The following is an 18832-nucleotide window of genomic DNA, read 5'->3' on the forward strand; positions in this document are numbered from 1 at the left end:
AGAATCCGTTTGGCCCAGGAGCCAATGCCCGCCTCCTACTTGCTAACTCCTGCTTTTTCCCTGGGATTTCTCCACATCCTCTCCCTCTTTCACTGGCGTCTTCATGTCAGATTGCACAGGACCCTTTCCGTCCACAGAGCCCGCCTCCCGGGGTTGCTCTCACCCAATCAGAGCTCAGGCAGGAAGTTGACCCCCCCCCCGGCGACACCCAACTTCCAGGGGCTTAGCCCCGCCTCCGCCACGTGACCACCCACCCTGCCCATCTCTCGCCGGAAGGCGCCAGAGAAGCCCCGCCCCGCGCTCGCTGATTGGTCGCTGTTTGCACGGTCTCCCGGGTAACGGGAACGCGGTAGCCTGGCGGGGGAGTTCTGGTGCGCCTGCGCACTTACAAGATCGGTGGTGCCCCTGGAGCCTGGAAATGAAGGTAAATAACTTAGAAAAGGCAGGGGAGTGAGAAGACGCGGCCGCCGCTGGTTTCCTCGGAGCGCGACCCTCAGTGGTTTGCGTCCCCGTCCCTCCGCGGGAGTGCTGAGGGGTGGAGGAACGCTCCCCGGGAGGGAGGGGATGGGGTTGTAGGGATGGGGGGAAAAGAAAGCAGGCGGAGAGGGAGGCCTGTGCCCTCTGGAACTCAGTAGAAGCCTGCTCTGAGGATGCCCGAACTTCTCAGCCGTGGGGACGGGTCGCTCTGGAGGTAACCCGATGCCTCCAGCTGTCTTATTTCTGTGGCTCAGCCACAGGCAAGCCAAGCCCGTGGCCCAGAGCCCTAGAGAGAGTGAAAAGACTCCAAAACTTGAACTGTGGCCCGTCCGGTGTACAGATTCCTGGTCCCTAGAACACATGATGGAGAAATGCGCACGCTTGTGTGCGTCCTCCCTTGCACGAAGGTTCCCTACGATTGAGTCTGTTGTGAATCCCACAGCTGCAGCTTCTTCGCTCCTGTGATTTGCCTCAGAGATTCCTACCCCGCCCTGCTCTGGCAAAGAAATGGAAAAAGCTCATTTAAAATGGTTTTAGCTTTCCTAAAGCTTCACTGTCGCTCCTGTGTCAATTGGATTGACAGATAATTCTGCATGGTTCACTGCAAAAAGTGATTCACTTTCCGATATGATGTATCAGAAAAGTGGAAATACTTTTTTTCTTTATAGCTTAGAATCCTGTGCTTGAGCGTTACAGCGACTTGCTTTAATGTCTATAACTAATACGTAAGAACCAAACCTTTGGGTTTCAGATTAGGAAGCTGTAACTTTCATTTTTGAGTTGTACCTAGAGCGGCTATAAAGCTCTGTGGAAGAAAACTAACCTGTAAGATCACAGCCCAAGACAGAACTGCCGTGAAGGGAATAAAGTAAGGTTTACGGACAATGTAGTCACACAGTTGCAGAAGTAAGATGTTCTTAAGTACGTGTGTGTGTCCATGCTGGACAAAACCTGTGTGTACTTGGGTCATAGCACATCTCTGCTTTAAGTTGTGACCCCAGGACACTGGCGCTCAGGAGGTGGATACAGAATGTGTTCAGAAAGCATTGGAGAAGTTGCAATCGTGTGTAAGCTGCATCCACCTAGATAAGGGTATCCTTGTTTAATCTAAAGAATTTAAATCTAATTTTTCATATAGGGTCATGTTCTCAGGTATTCTAGATTTGAAGTCTGATAAAAGAATAATATAAATCAGTGAAATTTCGAGTTTTTAACTTTTAGAAACTATAAGGTTGTTAAAGAAACAGTTAAAATTGTGATAATTTGTTTTGTTTTGCTAAGTATCTCCAAAATTTATTTCAACATATAATCAACAGAAAAATTACCAGTGAGGCCAGCATTGATACCCACACCTTGGGAGGCAGAGGCAGACAGATTTCTCTGAGTTTGAGGCCAGCCTGATCTGCAGAGTGAGATCTAGGACAGCCAGAGCTGTACACAGAAAAACCCTGTCTCAAAAAGAAAAGAAAAAAGAAAAAAAATAGGTATAACTTGTGGGTAAAAGAAGATAATTTTAAAGGAATTGTAAACATCTTAGATAGGTCTATCGTAATCATCCAAGATTTTTAAATAGTTGTTTTATTAAATTTAATCCCCTAAATCTGTGTCACAATTAACAAACATGTTTAAATTCATTCAGTGTGCACAAAGCACTATAACACCTTTTTTTTATAAAGTTAACAATTGAAAACATTTAAAAGCACACAGCTTCAATCCTAGCACTCAGAAGGCAGAGGCAGGTAGATCTTTGTGAGTTTGAGGCCAGCCTGCTCTACATAGCAAGTTGCTGTCCAGCCAAAGCTACACATTGAGACCCTGTCTCAAAACAATCAAACGAAAGAAGTTGTATGATAATCTCTTATCTTGAGGTCTGTTTTAGTCTCTTGTTGCTGTGATAAAAGTACCTGGCAGAAACTTTTTTTTTTTTTAGGGGAGCAAAAAAAAGTTTATTTGTAACCTTTATTTGTAAAGTTTATTTCAGCTTACAGATTACACTCTGCTAAGCAGGGGAGACACAGTGGCAGGAGCTTAGAGCAGCCAGTCATATCACATCTTCAGTCAAAAGGAGAGAGAAACAGATGCAACCATGCCCACTTGCTTGTTCTCAGGTCATTTCTCTTATACAATTCAGGCCCCGCTGTCTAGGGAATGTTGCCGCCCACAGTTGGGTGGGTCTTCACACATCAGTTAACTGTAGACAGGCCCTCCCTGAGACCCCCTTCCCAGATGACTCTAGGTTGTATCAAGTTAACAGTTAAAGCTAACTATCACAAAGTCCATCCTGCCGTACAGACTGCTGGTGTTTGATTGACTGGTTGATTTTGTTTTGTTCATTGTATTGTTTGTTCAATTTTTTTTGTTAGTTTTGAGACAGGGTCTCACACTGTATCCCTGACTGACTTGTAACTCACTGTGTAGACCAGACTGGCCTCACACTAACAGAGATCCCTCTGTCTGTCAAGTGCTGGGATTAAAGGTGTATGCCACCGTACCTGGTGCTCATTGTTATTTGTTTTTTGAATAAACACCATCATTCATTCTGCAGCCTACACATCTGCAGGATTAAAGTGTGGCATATTTTCTGGCCGATCTATAATTGTTTTGAAAATGTAAACATTGTGTTTATTTTTTAGCGTGTTTTCTCCCTGCTAGAAAAGACTTGGCTTGGTGCTCCGATACAGTTTGCCTGGCAAAAATCATCAGGAAACTTCATTGCAGTAACGGGGTAAGAAAAGAACGACTATTTTAAATAATGGTTGTATGCGTATGTATCCACATCTAACCTGTGACCATACTGTCTTTAGTGTAAATTCTTGTGTGATAGTTGAAATATTCAACCCCGTTAACATCACAGTTTACAGAACCTTTTCCTTGATCATAACTTGAAAATACAAATTAAAAAACTACCATGAAAGAACACTGAAGTCACCTGAAATAGAGCCTAATTTTTTAAATTCATGGATACATAAGAGAGATATCGAAGTAACTTTTATATTCTGCTTGCTTTCAGAGCTGATTATATTGTTAAAATCTTTGATCGCCATGGCCAAAAGAGAAGTAAAATTAGCTTACCTGGGTAAGTACGGGGGTGGATCAAAAACGTCAAGCTTTGTTGCCTACAAGATTTAAAAAAAAAAAAAAGACTGCTGTCTTAAAATTAAATCAAATGAATAACCCCACCTCCTCTTGTTTTCTCTGACTATAAAAGGTTTTTTCTTCATGTTAAAGTTAGTAAAGCATGTGTGTGGCACCTGAGTTAGAGTTTGTATCTGTATACATAAATACTCACATAGGTGAATATGTGACTATGGTAGCTGGGTCCAAAACAAGCTTCCTCTGGGGCTGGGGACGCTTGAGCACTTGCACACATGCATGAGAGCCAGAGTTCAGATCCTGAGAACACCCGTAATGCCAGGACCAGGGAAGAACGGTGACTGACCTGGGATTCCAGCCTTGGAAAACAAAGACAGGATTGACCCCTAGTGCAAGCTGGCCTCTTAAGACTAACCATATAGGTGAACTCTGGGTTTGATTAAGAGGCCCTGCTCCAATAAATAAGAAGAGTGATTGAGGATGATCCCTACCCTACATGAGCCTGAAGCCTACACACACACACACACACACACACACACACACCCTTACACATGAAAACATGCATACACATATAAACACCATACACATGAAAATGGAAAAAAATTACAAAATTAGGAATACCCAATCTGTATTTCCTTTGGTACTTCCTCTCCGGAAATGATTGGAGAACAGTCACTTTGCACATACTTCTTAGAGAAGGAAGATGTCTCCGCTTGCAGGATGCCGTTCTAAATGCACCTGTAGACTAGGTACTTTGAACGGTTCAGTGTTACCGTCTGACTCTGCAGACAGACTCTGCTGCCCACATGCAAGGACTCCCTGCCCTCAGGAGACTTGCGCGGCTGTGCTTGTCAGTGCCTGTCTGCCATCCATAGTTTGTTGACCACGTTTCCCAGTCCTGTTGTTCACCTCTCTTGGCCTGGCCTCTCCCGCCTGCTCTGCCCTTCCTGCTGAGGCTGGTGGGTTTTTGCCGTCACCCGCACTCTGCACTGTCGCTTCTGATTTCTGTATTTTGGGGAATGTGATGAAAATAGTTACTCAGTGATTATGCCTAAAGGAAGGCACTCAGTATAAAAGGAAAACTGAAGAAATCGTGTGGGTTTAATTGCCCAATCTCAGTGACACCTGCTTTGGTTGCGTAAGACCCGCATCTGAATTCTGCTGCTGGATTCATAATAGTTGGATTTGACCAAAAAGGATCTCCAGTCAAATAAAATGCTGTCTAATTGTCAGTCTTTAATTGGCAAATGGTTTTATTAACAATTTGAAAACTTCCCTCTTCTATGCTCCCAAAGTTTTCGAGACAGTTAAAAGAAATTAGGGTCCCCAAATACATCTTAACCATTTGAAGAATAAAGTAAAATAAAATAATTGCCAACTTAAATGTAAGTCAAAGTATGTTTTAGCCACGAGCAAAGAGTATCCAAATGAAAACTAGCATTATATAAATGAAGAAGTCTGGTTTTTGAGAATTGTAGAAGTTATAAAGTTAAAAACATTGTATCTATGCATTATATATTTTACACACATAATGATTTTCTCCTGGTTTTGGTTTTGAGATAGGATCCCATGTAGCCAGACTTGCTTTGAACTCAGTATATAGCAGAGAATGACCTTGAACTCCTGATCTTCCTCACGTATTCTACCAAGTTCTGAGTACGCAACTGTGGTGGTTTAAAAAAAAAATGGCCCCCAAAGGGAGTGGCACTGTTAGGAGGTGTGGCCTTGTTGGAGGAAGTGTGTCATTGTCAGGGAGGGCTTTGAGGTCTCCTATGCCCAAGCTACTCCCAGAGTCACAGTCCACTTCCTGTGTCCTTCTGGTCAAGATGCAGCCAGCACCATGTCTGCCTGCACAGTCTGCCTGCATGCTCCCTGCCATAATGATAATGGACTGAACCTCTGAACTGTAAGCCACCACCACTATTCAATGTTTTCCTTTATAAGAGTTGCCATGGTCATGGCCTTCACGGCAATAGAAATCCTGACTAAAACACCAACTATCTTAGTTAGGGTTACTATAACACTGATAAAACACCATGACCAGGGGTCGGGGATTTAGCTCAGTTGGTAGAGCACTTGCCTAGCAAGTGCAAGGCCCTGGGTTTGATCCTCAGCTCCAGAAAACAACAAAAACACCTTGACCAAAAGCAAGTTGGGGAGGAAAGGGTATGTTGGGCTTCCACTTCTGTACCATTGTTCATTACTGAAGGAACTCAGGACAGGAACTCAAACAGTGCAGGAGCTGATGCAGAGGCCATGGAGGGGTGCTGCTTACTGGCTTGCTCCCCATGGCTTGCTCAGCCTGCTTTCTTACAGCGCCTAGGACCACCAGCCCAGGGGTGGCCCCACCCACACAATGGGCTGGGCCCACAGACCAATCTTCTGAAGGCGTTTTCTCCGTTGAGGTTTCCTTCTCTCAGATGACTATAGTTTGTGTTAAGTTGACATAAATCTAGCCAGCGCAACTGATCCTTGTCAAGTTGACACACAAACACATTGCGTTAAGCCACAATCTTTTCCTTCTTGTTCATCCCCAAGATCACACATTAATAAAGACAGAACAATATAAAACATTTTACAAACTTAATAGGTCCTACAGCCTTACAAATTCAAACACTTTTAAGATTTGTCTCTTTAAGAATATCCAGTCTCTTTTAAAATCCAAATTCTCTGTAAAACTCCCAAGTCTCCCCCCACCACCACCGCCGCTGCCTTTCTTTTTAAAGTCTCTAAACTGTGGACTCCTGTAAAATAAACATTAATTTAAGTACCTTCTTATTTCAGGAAGGAAAAACAAGGGCACAGTCACAATCTGAACAAAGCAAAAGCCAAACTCCCTGTTAGTGTCCTGGAGAAGTCCCACAAAAGACCACCATCCACATATGCAATCAGCAAGAGTATTTATTATCTCCAAGTTTCCAGCGTGCTGGGGCTGTCCACCCTACACAAAGGCAAAAACGGCAACAAACCTGAGAAGAATTTGTAGGCTCCTTTTAAGCACAGCCAAGGGGAGGTCCTAGAGCAGTTAGGTCATTTTAGGTAGGATTGCCTTGAGTAAGTAGCAGTCATATTAGTACATTCTAATTGGCCAGGGCTGGTTAAGGCTACAGCTTTTCCATTTTGGGGCAGGCCCAGACAAGTCCCAGGCTTTGTCCTCATTTGGTTGTCGCCTTGAGCTGCTGACTGTGGCTCAGGCCTGGCCTGGCCTGGTACTGCATGAACCAGGCCTCCTTGTCCTCACTGTCGGGGTCGTGGAGATTGATTGTGCTTTGTTCGTGGCTCTCTCAGAAACTGCTTGTTCAGTCTCAGGAAGCTGAAATTGAGGCCTGATGTCTGAGAAGACTGAGCAGCCTGTTATGACGTCTGCTTGGTCCTCTCACTCTCAATAGTATAAATAACCGAATGTCTAATATGTGGGATCCACCCATGCTCTTCTGGGCTCCAAAGGGCTTGGGTCACTTCTCTACCAACATGAGGCACAAGCTTGGCTGCCTCTGGAACACAGCTTCTGTGTGCTAACTCATAGGAAACTCTTCCAGAAGATTTCACCTCCATGATGCTGGTCTCTTCTTAATCACTGCTAATCTCTCAGCTCTGACCAGCATCAATTATCCCAGCAAAGCTGGGTTTCACTTCAGTGGTTCTGGTGTCTTGTTGGTCATGTCTGACTCAAGCCTCAGTGAAGCTTAACTCAAAGTATGCATTGGCCCCATAAAGTCTTTAAGTAGCTCTCAAGCTTCCCTCGGAAACTTCACAAGCCGGGCAGGCCTCCATCCTCTGACGTCTCTTAACATTTTTATCCTCCACACTCCCACAGAACAGCTCACCAAGCTTTGAACATTCCATGGCTTTTCCAGCCCAAAGATCCACAGTCCTCCCCAAAACAAACATGGTCGTGTCTGTCACAGCAACACCCCATTATCCTGGTACCAATTTTTGTCTTAGGGTTATGATGGCTGCGATGGAAACATGAGCAAAAGCACATTTGGGAGGAATTGGTTTATTTGACTTACACTTTATCATAGTCCATCACTGAAGGAAGTCAGGACAGGAACTCAAACAGGGCAGGAACCTGGAGACAGGAGCTGATGCAGAGGCCATGAAGGAGTGCTGCTTACTGGCTTGCTCATCCTTTCTTACAGACCCCAGGACCGTCAGCCCAGAGGTGGCCGCACCCACAAAGAACTGAGTCCTCCCACATCAATCACTAATTAAGAAAATGCCCTACAGGCTTTTCTCATGGAGCCATTTTTCTCAGCTGAGGCTGTCTCTTCTGATGACTCTAGCTTGTGTCAAGGTGACATAAAACTAGCCAGCTCACCAACCTTCGTCCACTTTTTTTTACCTGTCTAGGTAGAATTGCATTTTTTTTTTTTCCCAAGACAGGGTTTCTCTGTGTAGCTTTGCGTCTTTCCTGGAACTCGCTTTGGAGACCAGGCTGGCCTTGAACTCACAGAGATCCACCTGGTAAAGGTGTGCGCCACCACTGCCCTGCCCGAATTTCATTTCTTATACTGCTTTTTTCATTTTTGTAAACATGAAACAACCTTTCACTACTTGATCTTACATAATGAAGTTCATTGCTTTGTAGTCTAGCGTTGAAAAACCTAAAAAATTGGTTTTAGAAAATTACCTACTAAAGGACTGAGGATACAGCTTAGTGGAGAACACTTGGCTGACATAATAGAGGCCCTAGATTCAAGGCCTAGGACCATAGATAGATAGATAGATAGATAGATAGATAGATAGATAGATAGACAGACAGATGCCTATCGAACAGCCAAGCATGGTGGTACACAACTACAGTCTCAGTTATCAGGAGGCAGAGGCAGGAAGATCACTGCAAGTTTTGGTCCAGGCTGGTCTACATGTGAGTCCAAACTAGACAGAATTATGTAAGAAGACCCTTGTCAAAAATGAAAAAAAAAAAAAAAAAAAAAAAAAAAAAAAAAAAAAAAAAAAACACGTCTAAAAAGCTACCTATTGGTTCTGATTTTTAATTCATTTGTAGACTTGTTTGATGAATTTGTCTTTCTGGGAGATGAGGTTTTTTTTAATAGAACTCAGGAAAACCTGATAATTAGTTACCTACAGTTTTATTTAGTATAGTGCATGGAGGTGGGTTCTGAAAGTAGAACTTCAAAATCCCTCCATCCCTTCAAAGCAAAACCAAACAGAAACATGAAGGTTAGCGATGCATTCTCAGTGGATAGCAGATTGAATTTCTCATTTTAGAAGGCTCATGACCTATTAAAGATACTGAGTGGTTTTGTTGTGGACAGAAGTATTTGTTTCTTCTCTCTGACTTTTGAGAAGTGGATAGTGACGATTTTCTCTTTTCCAAAAGCAACTGTGTCGCCATGGATTGGGATAAAGATGGGGATATCCTGGCGGTGATTGCCGAGAAGTCTAGTTGCATTTTTCTGTGGGATGCCAACACAAATAAAACCAGCCAGCTAGACAACGGCATGAGGTAAGGATACCTTTGTTGTTATTTAAGTGGCATATAAAGTATGAAATGACAGGACGCTTTTGTCATCTATGTCATTTTTATTAATGTCAGTAATTGTACTTGTTATTGGGGTATAATATGATATTTTTAACAGATGCACACAATGTGTACTGTGTAATTAGCATTTCCCAACTTTGTAGTTATTTTTCAATTTTTCAATGAGCAATGATACTGTTTGTTGGCTTTCCATTCTTTTGAAAGTTTTCCCTGAGAAGTGGGCCTCTGTGGTCCTGATGCAGGTCGTGTTTATTACTTTGACTTTGGAGATGCAATGATGAGTTCTTTTTGTCGTTGTTGTTGGCACTTTGTTTCCTTTTTGTTTCTGTTTTTTGAAAACAAGATCTCAAAAAGCCCATGCTGACCTCAAGCTCACTGTGTAGCTAAGGATGACTTTGAACTCCTGATACTCCTGCATCCACCTCCTAAGAGCTGGGACTACAAGCTTGTACCACCCTGCCTTTCTTGAATAATTTTCTTACAAAAGAAAAATACCATTCCTTTCATGGTTTATATGTGTAATCCTTCTGTTAGTTAGAATAAAGATGTTATGGCCAGATGTGGTGGTGAAGGCTTTTGATCCCAGCACTCGGGAGACAGAAGCAAGCAGATCTCTGTGAGTTCAAGGCCAGCCTGGTCTATATTGTGAGTTCAAGGATAGGCAGAACTATATAGAGAGACACTGTCTCAAAACAAAACAAAGTCAAAAAAGACTAAAGTTGTGGACTAGCTTCTTTTAAAAAGTCTTTCAGTGAACATACTGAAAATGACCACGATGAGACAGAATGGATATGGGAAAATCTGGAGGTGAGCTGGCTGTAGTGGTGCACAATAAAAGGCCCTTATCAAACAAAGTAGCAGGTGAGGACACCGTGGGTGGCCCTCTCACCTCGTGTCTCCTGAAAGAAGACTGCAGTCTGCTCAGTTAGCATTTACTTACTTGTTTTGTGTAGGAGTATGGATGTATGCATGACTGTATTCATGACTATATGCACGTGTGCATGACTGTGTGCATGCACTTGGGTGTGGGTCCCAGGGATTGAACTTGGGCCATCACACTTGGTAGCAAGTGTGTTCACCTGCTGAGCCATCTAGCCAGCCCCTGAAATTAGTTTTTAACTAAATTTTACTTTATTATTATAATAATATTATTGTTTCCATTTCTTTTATCCACCAGTTATTGCAGCTAACTTTTCATATACTTCATTAATATTTCACGACTAAATGTCATCATAATGTATATAACCTTTCACAGATTCAACTTGTGTCAACTGCACACAGAATTTTTGGTGCTCTGATTCCAGGTTTAGGTAGAAAAAGTCTCCTCCAGCTTAACCTCTGTCCTTACTCAGTGTTCTGGAGAGCAGTACGCTTTCTGAAGCTGTGGTGCTCAGATGTAGCTACACTGGAATCCCTAAAAGAGTCAGTCACATACTGATAGCTAGATCCACCCCCTGAGTTTCTGACTGACCGGGTCTGAGACAGGGTCTGATAAGTGGCATTCCCGACACATCCCTGGGTGATGCTGCTGCCTCTGGGATGTTGGTTTGGACCCGTTGTGATTTCTTCCCTCAGTGTGTGAAGGAGCTAGTCTCCAAAGAGTTCTTATTCCTAGAATAAGAGTAGAGAATCCTAGAAATAGCCAGCCTGGGAGTCCTAGAATGCTTGCAAGAACTCGGAGCTGGCAAGAAGGCCCTAAGCTGATGAACTGAGTGATCCTGGGTCCCACGTGGTGGAAGGAGAGAACCGACTCCTCCCACTTGTCCTCTAGCTGTGATGTCATCCCATACACTCCAATAATAAATGTAATTCAAATAGCGTTTAGACAAAAGTGTCTTCTGGCTGCTTCTGAACAGCTTTGTAATAGTGATGGCGCAACAAACATAATTCTTTTTGTTTCTTTTTTGATGTAGCTAGGGACTGACCCAGGGCTTTGTTCAGCTACACCATGCTCTGCCACTGAAATAGATGCTCAGCCAAGATCCATCCTTTTTAGCATTATCAACTCCCAGTGTTTCCTCCGGTTCACTTTGCCGTGCTATGGAACGCTCCTTGTCCCTCCTCCTGCATTTGTGTGTGGTGCCTTTATGTGTGTGCATGTGGAGACCCAGGGCTGACATGGGGAGCCTTCCTTGATTACCCCACCTTATTCATGGAACCCAGAGTTTACCAGGCTAGCCAGCTTGCTCTGGGGATCCCCGTTCTGTCTTCCAGGCACTAAGATCACAGGCAGGCCCACCGGGCGTTTACATGGCTTCTGGGGACCCAATCTCTGCTCCCCCACACTTGTGCACCAAGTACTTTATCCACCAAGCCTTCTTCCTAGACCTCCAAAGCTACCTTTAAAAAGTGCATAAAAAAAAAAAAGTGCATAAAGTTTCATGTCACTGCCCTAGAGGCTGTGGGACCTGGGCAAATGGAGCTGATAAGTGAGATGGACTAAAGTCTCATTCAATAGCCAACTTTATTCAGAGCATCAGACAGTTTATTCTCTGAGGGTTAAGTAGAGTCGTGTGAGTAAAGTGTATGATCACAAGGACAAGCCACACGTGGCCAACAAGTCAAGATGGCAGACAGACAGACCACATGTGGAAAAATGTGTTTCCATAGAGACATATAAACAAATACCAATAGCCAGCTGTAATGAATAATCTGAAGTAAACCAGCTCCTATCCACTACACCTGGGAAGAGCATGAAAACACATTCCCAAAACAAGTCCCTGTTTTGAAGAAACTGAGGTTACAAGACTCTTGACTTGTTTTCATGAAGTTTTCTCACAAGCACTCAGAATTCTCCTCACTCCATTCTTGGATCATTCTGGCAGCTTCATTGTCCATTAAAATTTTTACCATAATTATAGTTAAAATCATCATCAGTAACACAAATTACCCCATGCATTTGAGGTTCTGTAGCAACTGAATTGAAGTCTGGGTTCATTATTTATTGGTATTTTGAGTCTAACTGCTGCAGAGATGATCTTGTACTGGCTCCAAATTTTCTTTTAAAATTTTAATTTTATTTTATGTGTATGGGCTTGCCAGCATGCATGTCTGTGAACCACATGTATTTCTGGTGTCTGCAGAGGCCATTAAGAGGGTGTTGAATCCCCTGGAACTGGTGTTTCAGACAGTTGTAAGCTACCACGTGGGTACTGGGAATCAAACCTGGGACCGGCCAGTGCTCTTAGCCTCTGCGCAATCTTCTGTTGCCTCCCAAATTCTTTTCCCACTGAGTCTTCATCTAAAAACTATGAGTTGTGTGGGATGTTTGTTTGTTTGTTTGCTTTTTTGTTTTCTTGAGGCAGAGTCTTACTATGTAGCTGTAGGTGGCCTCGAACTCACAGAGATCTGTCTGTCTCTGCCTCCTGAGTGCTGGGATCACAGGTAAAAGCCTGTGAGCTATAATGTTACACTTCAGCTTCGAAGCAGAGGTTGAAGTTATACGTGAAGTATGTCTTAGAGGATTGTTAAGGGGTTATGATTGTGGATTGTTCTGTAATATGTATCTTAATATTACAGGGATCAAATGTCTTTCCTTCTTTGGTCAAAAATTGGAAGTTTCCTGGCTGTTGGGACCATTAAAGGAAATTTGCTCATTTATAATCATCAGACATCTCGAAAGATTCCCGTTCTTGGTAGGTTCTGGCTAGAAACACTGCTACATGTTTGAGAAGCTGCAAGGGAAAAATCTGTAGAGAAAGGCTTCCCTGGTCCATCTTCGATTGCCGACCAGGAAGATCCCTCTCCTGCTGCTGAGATGTCCTGAGGTACACAGGACAGACTGAGTTAAGGTCAGCCTATGTCTTCGAGCATCAGGACGTTAATGATAACTCTTGTCCCTTTCACACTCGGCTTGAATCTCTAGACATGGAATAGCTCGTGTGCATATCAACACCTGTTGACCACGAATGTTCATTGTTGGCTAATTTAGTCAGCGTTGTTGTATTGTAACATATACTGACGTTCATCCATGTAGGAAGTGAACTGAAACATTCAGTGCTTGCTTACATAGGATCCATACTCCCAATCCTTATCCTACCTTGTCTCCAGACACCAGGAGTGCAGACAGAGTATGTGGCCTATTTGCATAAAGTGCTCTGGCTCCTCCGACCTCTGTTCACTTGGCCTTGGGCCCCTGAATACCCTTGAAGATTGACCCTTTTCATTGTAGCATCGTCGCACTGATGACTGATGGAATGAACAGGGTTAACCTCAGGCATGTGGCCAGAAAAAGCCTCCCTGTAGCTAAGGGAGGCAGCACACGATGGAGACAGCGGCACCTACAGGACATGTGAGGAAGTGTTTTCCATTAGGAGCCCTGAGTCATTTCAAATGATTTTCACATGTATCGCTTTAGTATTCATTTTAATTTTTAATAATAAAAGATAAATAGAGGGATCATTAATCTGTTTGAAAAACCAAACTAAAATTTCTTCCCAGTTACAAAAATCATTACTTTACAAATACATTTTTTTGTATTTTTTCCATACAAATTTCTTTTTGGTTGTTTTTTTGAGACAGGGCTTCTCTGTGAATCCCTGGCTGTCCTGGAACTCGCTCTGTAGCCCAGGCTGGCCTCAAACTCGGAGATCCTCCTGCCTCTGCCTCCTGAGCGCTGGGATTAAAGGCGTGCGCCACCACCGGCCGGCTCCATATAAATTTCTGTGTGACTCCAGTAGGCATTTTGTTTCCCACTTTATCTATGAGAATGTCCTCCAATACATTGATAAGCCCCAGAGATTTGACACTGGATGTATATGGAAATAGTATGTTAGAGCATGATCATGAGGCTACCATATGAACATGATGTTATTGTGATCATTGTATTTAATATGAATATGATTCTGCCCCCGTTCTTTCTTAATAACCATATAAAATATACCTGCAAAGATTCTAATCAATTACCCATCTTAGATAAATATACCATTGCTTCTCTCATGCTTGGTTGGCATTTGTGGCTTAGCTCTGTTTCCTCTCAACCTTCTTTTAAAGCTTTATTTTTGTTATTCTAAATTATGTGCAGGTACTGATGTCTATGCACATGAGTACAGATGCCTATGGAGGTCAGAGGCATTTGGATCCCTTGTAGCTGAAGTTACCCACAGCAGCTGATGTGGGTGCTGGGAGCTGAACTTGGTCCTCTGGCAGAGCACACATGCTCTTAACCACCAGGCCTTCTCTCCAGCTGCTCCTCTTACCTCTGCTAAAATTGGGCCACCCCACTCATGGCTGCTTGGTGCACTGTATAGAAACCACATATGCAGTTCATGGCGTGCTGGTCCGTTCCTTTGAGCTCAACTAGATGAGGGGATTTCTTGCTTTGCAGGGTTCTGATGTGCACAAATGGCAGTTAGGACAGCTTAATTAAATAATGCCAGTCTCCCATTTCAGTCATCAGAGTACTATCCGTAGGTCAGGTAGTTCGTGTTACCTGTTCTTACTGATGTTATATTAACTCGAGTTTGAACAGTGTGGCAGTGTCTAAAAAAGGAAGCTTTCTTCTCCCTTTCCTTGGTAAAGAAAGGAGCTTATGGGCCAGTGAGGTGGCTCAGCAGGTAAAGGCACTCACTGCCAAGCCTGACGACCTGAGTTCAGTCCCTGCAACCCTCATAGTGAAGGAGAGAATCGGCTCCCAAAGGTTGACCTTTGACCTCCACGCGTGAGCTGTATAACACACATGCACATATGCACACACCATGTGTGTATACACACACACACACACACACAAATAAATAAATAGATGTGATTTTAAGGAATAAAGAAGAAAGGCGTTTGTCTGTAGCATCTTCTGGCCTCTCTTCACATAACCCTTTCCTGTCCTGATGTCGCTGTACCCCGAGTCCTTTAGTCTATGACCAGCATGAGCTCCCCGTCTACAGGCTCTTCTCTGAATGCCCCTGCACGTCTGTGCTCTGCTCTCCTGATTTGAAATGCTCTCTGTAGCCTGAGGATTCCTGAAATCTGGGTCTCTTCAGCCCGCTGGCTGGACCCACACGTGCAGGTTCTTACTGTCCATCCTCAGGGAGGCACTCGTGAGCACTGCACACCCAACATCTCCCAACCCCTCCTGGTGGATCAGGAAGGTCCTCTTAGGTGTTCCCTCCAGTTGTGTCCAGGTTGCAGTCTATCTAATCACCGCTCCTGTCTACCATCATGGGACGGCCTCAAATTTTCTGTCTGAGTTCCTGCATTCTCATCACCTGTCTCCTTCTGCCCTGCTCTAGCTTGGATGCGCCCTCTGTGTGCTCATGGGTCCTGCATCCTTAGGTCCAACCACCCACAGCTGGAAAATGTTCAGGAAAAAATGTTGCACTTATACTGAACACACACACAAACACACACACACACACACACACACACACACACACACACGTTTCCCTCACCTTAGTGGTGTGATGCAGTAGTGAGCAGAGTCCCTTCTTAACACATGTTTCACTAGAGAATGTTCACATTTGTACCTCAGTGTTACCGTGAATTATACTGTAATTATCATGAGCAGTTAAAACTATGAATGATAAGTCAGCTTATATCAATGATTTATGAGACCACGGGCTGAATGGTAGCTTTGGGATTTACTTCTCATAAGAATTACCATTTAAGTCTGGTTCTGTGATAAATCAACAAAATTCATAGAGGAAAACATTGTTCTCTGCTGGACCCTATGTATATTAACCAGATGAAAAGTTGTTATGTACCATTATCTTAATTTCTAGCTTGGTGATAAAGCATTTGAAATAAGGTTGCATAGACACTAAGGACTGAGACGAGAATAGAATTCCTTCATTGTTCATTCTCAGGGCACAGAAGATTAGCATCACAAATTTTTTATTTATTTTTTGAGAAGTTCATGTATCTGCAAAAATTGTCTCTTTTTTTCAGGAAAACATACTAAGAAAATCACATGTGGATGTTGGAACACAGAGAATCTTCTAGCTTTGGGTGGCGAAGATAAAATGATCACTGTTAGTAACCAGGAAGGAGACACCATCAGACAGGTGATACATTAGTCTGTGCTGGGAGAGGTCACTTCTCCTTGTAATAAACAGCTTTATATCAAACTGTAATCAACTATATAAAATTTTAAGTCACACTGGGCGGTGGCGGTGCACGCCTTTAATCCCAGCACTTGGGAAGCAGAAGCAGGTGGATCTTTGTGAGTTTAAGGCCAGCCTGGTCTGTAGAGTGATTTCCAGGACAACCAGGACTACACAGAGAAACCCTGTCTTAAAAACAACAACAACAAAAGTCACTCTGTGGAATATGCATATAATTTCATATTTTAAAAGATATTTATATTTTATTTTATGTACATAAGTGTCTCACCACAGTTATGTATGCACACCATGTACGTGCCTGGTACCCACAGAAGTCAAAAGAGGGTGTCAGATTTCCTGGAACTGGAGTTACGGATGGTTACTGACCACCATGTGGGTACTAGGAACTGAACCTGGGTCCTCTGCAAAAGCAACAAGAGTTCTTAGCTACCAAGCCATCTCTCCAGCCCCAATCTTACGTTTGAAATGTCAGGAACCTTCGTCTGTTCCCACCCCTCCATACGCATGTGCAGCACCCGGATACACACGGGCACTCATACTTCCACACTTGCACACACACACACACACACAAATCCTTTTTTATGTTTTAAGATGACTAAGTTATCTGTCAAGGGAAATACATTCCCCCTTTGGTATTAAATGGATTCTCAGCCCTGTGGTTATAGTGTGTGTGTGATGACGGCTTACTTTATGTATGCATGCTGATAAATGTTAAGAACCGAGGGCTCTGGACTCAGAATCAAGCTTCTTCATTCTAAAGCCAACACCTTTCACTGATATGTTAAATTGTTTCCAAAGGAAACCTGACAAGACTTCGGTTAAGATGAAATCCTACTTAGGATTGACTTGATCCTAAAAGGGCCCCTCCTTCAGGGAACTTGTGCTGCCAGTAGGTACCTAATATCACGAATGGGAAAATTATTCTTTTAACTGCTGTCTATACTGTAGTATTGACTGAAACGCTCTTGGAATATCTGCTGCGTTAGGCACATGAATAGACCCTGCTCTGTGCTATCCACACAGTCGGGAATATGATGTATTCAGTAGTTGCTGCTATCTAACAAAACATCTCAAAATGCAGGTGCTTTAAACACCCGTGTTTCCTAGTTGTCAGCAAGGAATCCAGGTGCAGCTTCTTGAGGTGCCTCTGCCTCAGGATCTCCCACAAGGCTGTTTCTAAGTTCACTCATGTAGTTGTTGGCCGAGTTCAGCTCCCTGCAGATTGCTGTTCCTATAGAGAAGCACTATGCACTGTAAGTCCTGATTCCTTGCCACATGGGTCTCTCCTGTGGAGTCTACAGTGGTTCATGTGTCAGAAGTATGGTCTCACGTATATAATGTTGGGAAGGAGTGGACCCTTTGAAGAGTTGGAACCTAGGAGGAGGTGATGGAGTCCTTGAGGACAGGAAGGATTTATACAGTTCTCTTGGGACTCTAGTAATTAAGTGAAGGTTGTTATAAAAGATCCAGATTGCCTTCCACCTGCTTCAGCTTCCATACTCACCATGGCTCTCCTATTCACACACATTCCTGCCATGATACTAGATAGTCTTTTAAAAGACACATGGCCTGAATAGTATTATAAAATAAAATTAAATTAAAAAAGAAAAAAGAAAAAAAAAAAGACGCATGGCCTTTCATGATGAGTTACCAAATTTTGTGGTACAGCTTACAAGCTCTGTAGCTTTGGGAGATGGTAAAGATCACTAAGATTTAGGTTATAAATCTAAATTTAAAAGACAGAGACAACCTGAATAGGAGAGTGCAGACAGATGTTGTGACAAAGGTTAGGAGTGTGGCTCAGTGGTAGAGCACTTACCTAGCACGCACAAGGCTCTGTGTTTAACCCTTACCACCACTAGATAAATAAGTAAACCAGTTGTAACTGAATTGTAAGTTCCAAATGATAAGGACTATAAGAGTATGACAGTCGGTGTATTGTTTTTCCCTCTGTCTTTCTCACATAACAGTAGAGAAGAAGGGGGGTACACAGCATGCCAGCTCCCTTCCATCTTAGCGCTCTGCCATTTCCCATGATGTGTCCTCATCTGCCAGCTGAGAGCTAGTGCCCAGGCCACATCTGCATTTCAGCTCCAGGAAAGGAAAGAAGGGAGGTGGGACCCAAGAAATTAGTGAAGGAGCTGATGTGAAAGAGGCTTTGTTTGTTACCATTCCTATCACGTTAGACGGACCACAGCTTAGTCATGTGGTCACACCCCGTTGTTCCCAGGGAGCTTCTCCTGAGTTAGTCTCCCTAGCTGAGCGGATGCCCTGTGAAAACTTCCCTCAGTGGTTGATGCAGTGTCTGTCATTCTGTGCAGGCAGAGCGGCATGAACAGAGGTAAGAGGGGAAGGGGTGGTCCAGGCTGCCCAATAGCAGAAGGTGTGCACTGAGATTAAGATGTATATATAGTGAACGAGGTGGAAGAGGTGAGTGGCTTCTGTGTCTGGGATATTTAGAACAAGTCAAGCAGAAGTGTGTGTCATGTGCCTCTGCCGTGTTGAGCAGAACCATAGCATGACTAGTGCAAATATATGGGTTCTGGGGGTCAGACTCAGGTCATCAGGGTCATCAGGCATATATACCAAGCACCTTTTATCTACTGGATCATGCCGCTGCCTCAAGCTAGTATAGTTTTTAAGATTGGTCTGGCATTCTAAAAGTTGTTTGCTCTGACATGATTTCTAGAAACCTTAC

At 43.4% G+C, this 18832-nt stretch overlaps 1 protein-coding gene across 2 annotated transcripts in view; it reads left to right on the top strand.

Moving 5' to 3' along the window:
* The first annotated feature begins 320 nt into the window (after positions 1-320).
* Wdr19 (WD repeat domain 19) overlaps positions 321-18832 on the top strand; it is a 67012-nt gene continuing 48500 nt past the window's right edge. The window contains exons 1-6 of one of the 2 annotated variants that reach the window (XM_028882229.2): positions 321-424; positions 3111-3202; positions 3488-3553; positions 8918-9043; positions 12599-12714; positions 15959-16074. In XM_028882229.2, coding sequence (XP_028738062.1) covers positions 419-424; positions 3111-3202; positions 3488-3553; positions 8918-9043; positions 12599-12714; positions 15959-16074 — 522 coding nt within the window. In that variant the 5' untranslated portion in view covers positions 321-418. Of the gene's footprint in view, positions 425-3110; positions 3203-3487; positions 3554-8917; positions 9044-12598; positions 12715-15958; positions 16075-18832 lie in introns of those variants that run through there. The other variant, XM_028882230.2, reaches the window with a different exon arrangement.

The sequence above is a fragment of the Peromyscus leucopus genome, chromosome 10 (genome assembly GCF_004664715.2).
Source record: "Peromyscus leucopus breed LL Stock chromosome 10, UCI_PerLeu_2.1, whole genome shotgun sequence".
NCBI lineage: Eukaryota > Metazoa > Chordata > Mammalia > Rodentia > Cricetidae > Peromyscus > Peromyscus leucopus.